The sequence below is a fragment of the Chrysochloris asiatica genome, unplaced genomic scaffold, assembly GCF_000296735.1.
Source record: "Chrysochloris asiatica unplaced genomic scaffold, ChrAsi1.0 scaffold00006, whole genome shotgun sequence".
Classification (NCBI taxonomy): domain Eukaryota; kingdom Metazoa; phylum Chordata; class Mammalia; order Afrosoricida; family Chrysochloridae; genus Chrysochloris; species Chrysochloris asiatica.
In genome coordinates this window covers 21893957-21897879 of record NW_006408524.1, presented here as the reverse complement: position 1 = coordinate 21897879, position 3923 = coordinate 21893957, and the positions used below count along the sequence as shown (strand labels likewise).

The window sequence follows — 3923 nt, the reverse complement described above, 5'->3', positions numbered from 1 at the left end:
TTGATCTCTAGGGAAAGAGTAAGGGGCCTTTTTCGCTTTTCAAGAGAGTTTAAGTTTAGACATGCTGCTCTGGAAATCCCAGGGCAGACTGTATGTTGAAAAACAAATTTAAAAACACCGGGCGCTTACCCCTCTGTCTTACTGAGAGGTAACTTCCCTGAAGTAACCCGTTAAAATGGATCTGAGGATAGAACCTTTTGGGGGAGGGGACTTCAGGTGTTTCACATTGTCGGATACTAACCGTTTATCTATAGCTGGACTTGTTGGGTTCGGAGTGCCCTCGTAGGTATTTATCTGGAGGGCTCCATTCTGGGCCAGATAAGTCACCTTTGGACGTCCATTGTACAGTCAGACAGAATGGGCTGTTTTCCCTTCCGGGGCCTCAATTGGTACAACTGACTAGTCCCTAGTGCTGACCACTGCACTTTATCTGGAGACCAGGCAAAGGTTGAGTCCTGGGGATACTAAGGCGCAGCCTCACGACCAGGTGGTGGCGCTTTGGAGCCCATTCCTTTGCCGGAGTCCTGGGGGCGTGGCGGTACCCTTAGGAACTGTGCAGCGCCTTGAATTCCAGTAAGTGGAGCCTGGCCGATCTGGTGCTGGCTGGAGCACAGGGGAGGGAAGGCGATGGAGAGGCACGTGACTTCAGCAAACCCAGTAACCAGTTTTGTTTTCTTCTCCAATTCAGGGCGCAGCCTCGGCTTCCACCCTGCAGCGCTCGGGTTTGAGTGAAAAGTGGGAGTCCTTGGGGAAAGCAGGGCAGCACCACCATAGCCGAACATGGCCAACAGCAGCGGCACCGGCAGCTCAGGTCCCTGGTGGAAATCGCTAACAAACAGCAAAAAGAAAAGCAAGGAAGTCACAGTGGGGGCACAGCCTCTAGCTCAGCCGGCTCCAGGAGAGTCTGCACCACACACACCACCCAGCCCAGACTGGACTAGCAGTTCTCAGGAGAACTTGCACCCCAATCTCTCTGGGTGTGCCGGTGACCCCCACAAGCCAGACAAGTCATAGGGAGAGAAATCGATCCACAGCTGCCGCAATTTGAAGATTTCGCCTTCTGTGCACTTCAAGGAAAAGAGGAAGGTGCGCGCCACCCTACTCCCTGAGGGAGTCAAATCCTCGGAGGAGGTGGGCGCCCCTGATGACCCCCACGAAGACAAACAATAGCCTGAGTGCTTCGAAAGGACAGTTTCCTTCTCCTGCTGGCCCCCAAACCCTACCTAGTTCTGAAAAGTCTGAACCTCCTGTGTTTTGTGTCTCATCCAACAAATTCAGTGTATTCATACAAGGCATCCATGATTTGATAGAAATTGAAGCGTCAATTGAATTTTCAATATTTCATGACTGAAAGGTGCATTGTGTGTGTGTGTGTGTGTGTGTGTGTGTGTGTGTGTATTAAGATAGAATACTTGCCACAGGGAAAGTTGGTATTACACCCCCTCCCCTCACCAAAGCTATTGTGTGGCCTCCACTTCTTAAAGTCACATGTAAGAATAAGAAGGATTCTTCTCTAGGAGATGGTAGGTTCACTTGAACTGCACAGCCCCTCAAGTGAGGAAGGTGTAGTCTGATTCAGAACTCACTTCTGGAAAGCAAAACCCAGAGCTATTTTGAATGCCAGAAAAGTGCACTTTAGAATTACATCAGCAGACCTTAAGGGAAAGGATGGGGAAGAGAAAGAAGCATTTTAAGTAGAAATATTGAAAAGCAGGATAGCATTGGATATTGAGCTACAAAACCGTACCACCTATTTAGTGTGGACTATTAAAATTATTGCACTGTAAGACTTAAGGTGACTTGTATTTTTTTCACCACCACGAGACTGGAATCCATCCTACGTAAAAGCAGGCATGCAAAGTCTGAGGCGACAGAGTTAATTATTAGCTACACAACATAACAGCTGCTCTTGGAAAGCGGTAGGAGAATATTTCCAGAAACCAGCAACACCCGGACTGAAACCAGCCAGCTGGATTTCTCAATTTACTAACCAAATTCAAGGAAGTAGGGGAGAGGTTCTAGTTTGTTCATTATTCTTAAATTCTCCTTTTACTTCAGTGCACTTTCATAAAGTCAAAGTGCTAAAATACATAATTTTGGTGTCTGTTGCTAACCGTAGCGACAAACAATTGTTTGAAAATTCTTAAACAGATGGACTAAGACTCTGAGATTCTGCAAAGTCTACTCTTTTATTCCAAACCCTTTGCTTCAAAAGCTTATTTCTTTAGTCTCAAGAATGTGTTTCTCTCATTTTAAAACCTTTTGATTTACCCACCTGAAGATTCTTAAAGATTCAACCTGGTGTTTGCTTTTACTGTGAACTTCAAGAAACACCTCAGGAATGAATACCCCCTTGCTTTCAGCAAATTACAAGAAAATTGTTAGTCATCACCACTGGGATCTTTTCCCATCACAATTCAGTTCCTTCATAAACATCCAGAAATGCATGTTGTTGTTAAGTGCCATCAACTCAGTTCCAACCCAAAGAGACTCTGTGTAGGGTTTCCTAGGAGTAGTTGGTGAGCTTGAACCGTCAACCTTGCAGTTCGAATGGCTTGCAGTCTGATACATTAACCCACAGTGCCACACCATAGGAGAAATATTATATCGCTCTTTAGATAATTACAAACAAGAACTTGATTAGGACTTCTGAATGTGTTAAAGGGAGCAATGTAGTTTTTTGTTTTGTGGGGTGTTTTTTTTCAAATTAGTAATTTATAAAATTGTCAATATGTAGATTGTCTAAAGAACTTTAGCAAAGAACCAATGAAAATGACTGAAATGGATTTAAATTGGTGAATTAAGGTCCTACCTCAGATATTATGAGAATAATAGTGAAAAAAAAAAAAAATAGCACCAATATTTCCACCCATAGCACTTTCTAAGGAGCTCTGGTAGCGTAGTGGTTACAAATTGGGCTGCAAACCTTAAGGTCAGAAGTTTGAAACTACCAGCTGTTCCACAGGAGAAAGACGAGGTTTTCTGCTCCTGTAAAGATTTACAGCCTCAGAAACCCTGTACAGGGTTGCTATAAGTCGGAACCAACTCCACGGCACATCACCACACCACCATAGCACTTTCTGCTCATTTGGGTTCAATAACTCAACACAACGGTCACACAGAACTCAGAATTATGGGGCTTATTAGGGAAGTTAACAGGTTGAAATTCAGGGTTGGAAATGTTCAGGGCCCAGTTCTCAAGACAGGACAGTCTGTCTTCTACCACATCCACAATCAGGCCACTCTGGCCTTTGGCCCCTTAGCCTGGCCTCTACCTTGCTCTGTTGTGTTACAAAGCTCTTTTAAGGCCGCTGATAAAGGCTCACAGGACACACCACTGCACCTTAAGCCTCAACCTAAAGACATTCTGCTCTAATTATGTGGTTCAACAAACGTAGCTCCCTCAATTAAGTGCCCAAAGACACCCCACTCTGAAAGCAAGCGTCCTGCCCCAAGTCACTCACTCAGCTTTACTTGCTCCGTGGGCTGGGAAGCCGACTGCTGTGTCTCGTGCTCTGGCTCTTGCTTCTGCTGATGCTGCTTCTGGGTCTCTTCTCCAGTGTCACAGCTTTCTGTCCCTGGGTTGAGGTTCAAAGCACAGGGATCTTAGGGGGGGGGGGGTCCCAAGAAAGCACTCACCTTCTGGCTCTTCTTTTCTGGTGGTAATGAAATCCCCACCCACCTCATGCTTCTAAAATGGTTCATTTTATAACCATCTTAGAGTTCCACGTTTTTACAATCACAATTAACTCCGTTAACAATCATTCACAACTGAATCATAGCATCCAATTAGTGTCTTCTCCCACCTTCTTTTAACCAGACCCATCAGAAAAAGAGTTGTTTGGTGGAGGTTATAGACTAAGGCTAGAAGAGACGTGTTACATAGTACACTATACCACACAGTATAATCCCTGGGTGTCTCT

At 45.1% G+C, this 3923-nt stretch overlaps 1 protein-coding gene across 1 annotated transcript; it reads left to right on the top strand.

The window, feature by feature from the left end:
* Window positions 1-780: 780 nt before the first annotated feature.
* PRR15 (proline rich 15) lies at window positions 781-1170 on the top strand. The gene is given in 1 exon segment (XM_006878186.1): window positions 781-1170. A coding segment is annotated over 1 exon segment (390 nt).
* Window positions 1171-3923: the final 2753 nt, after the last annotated feature.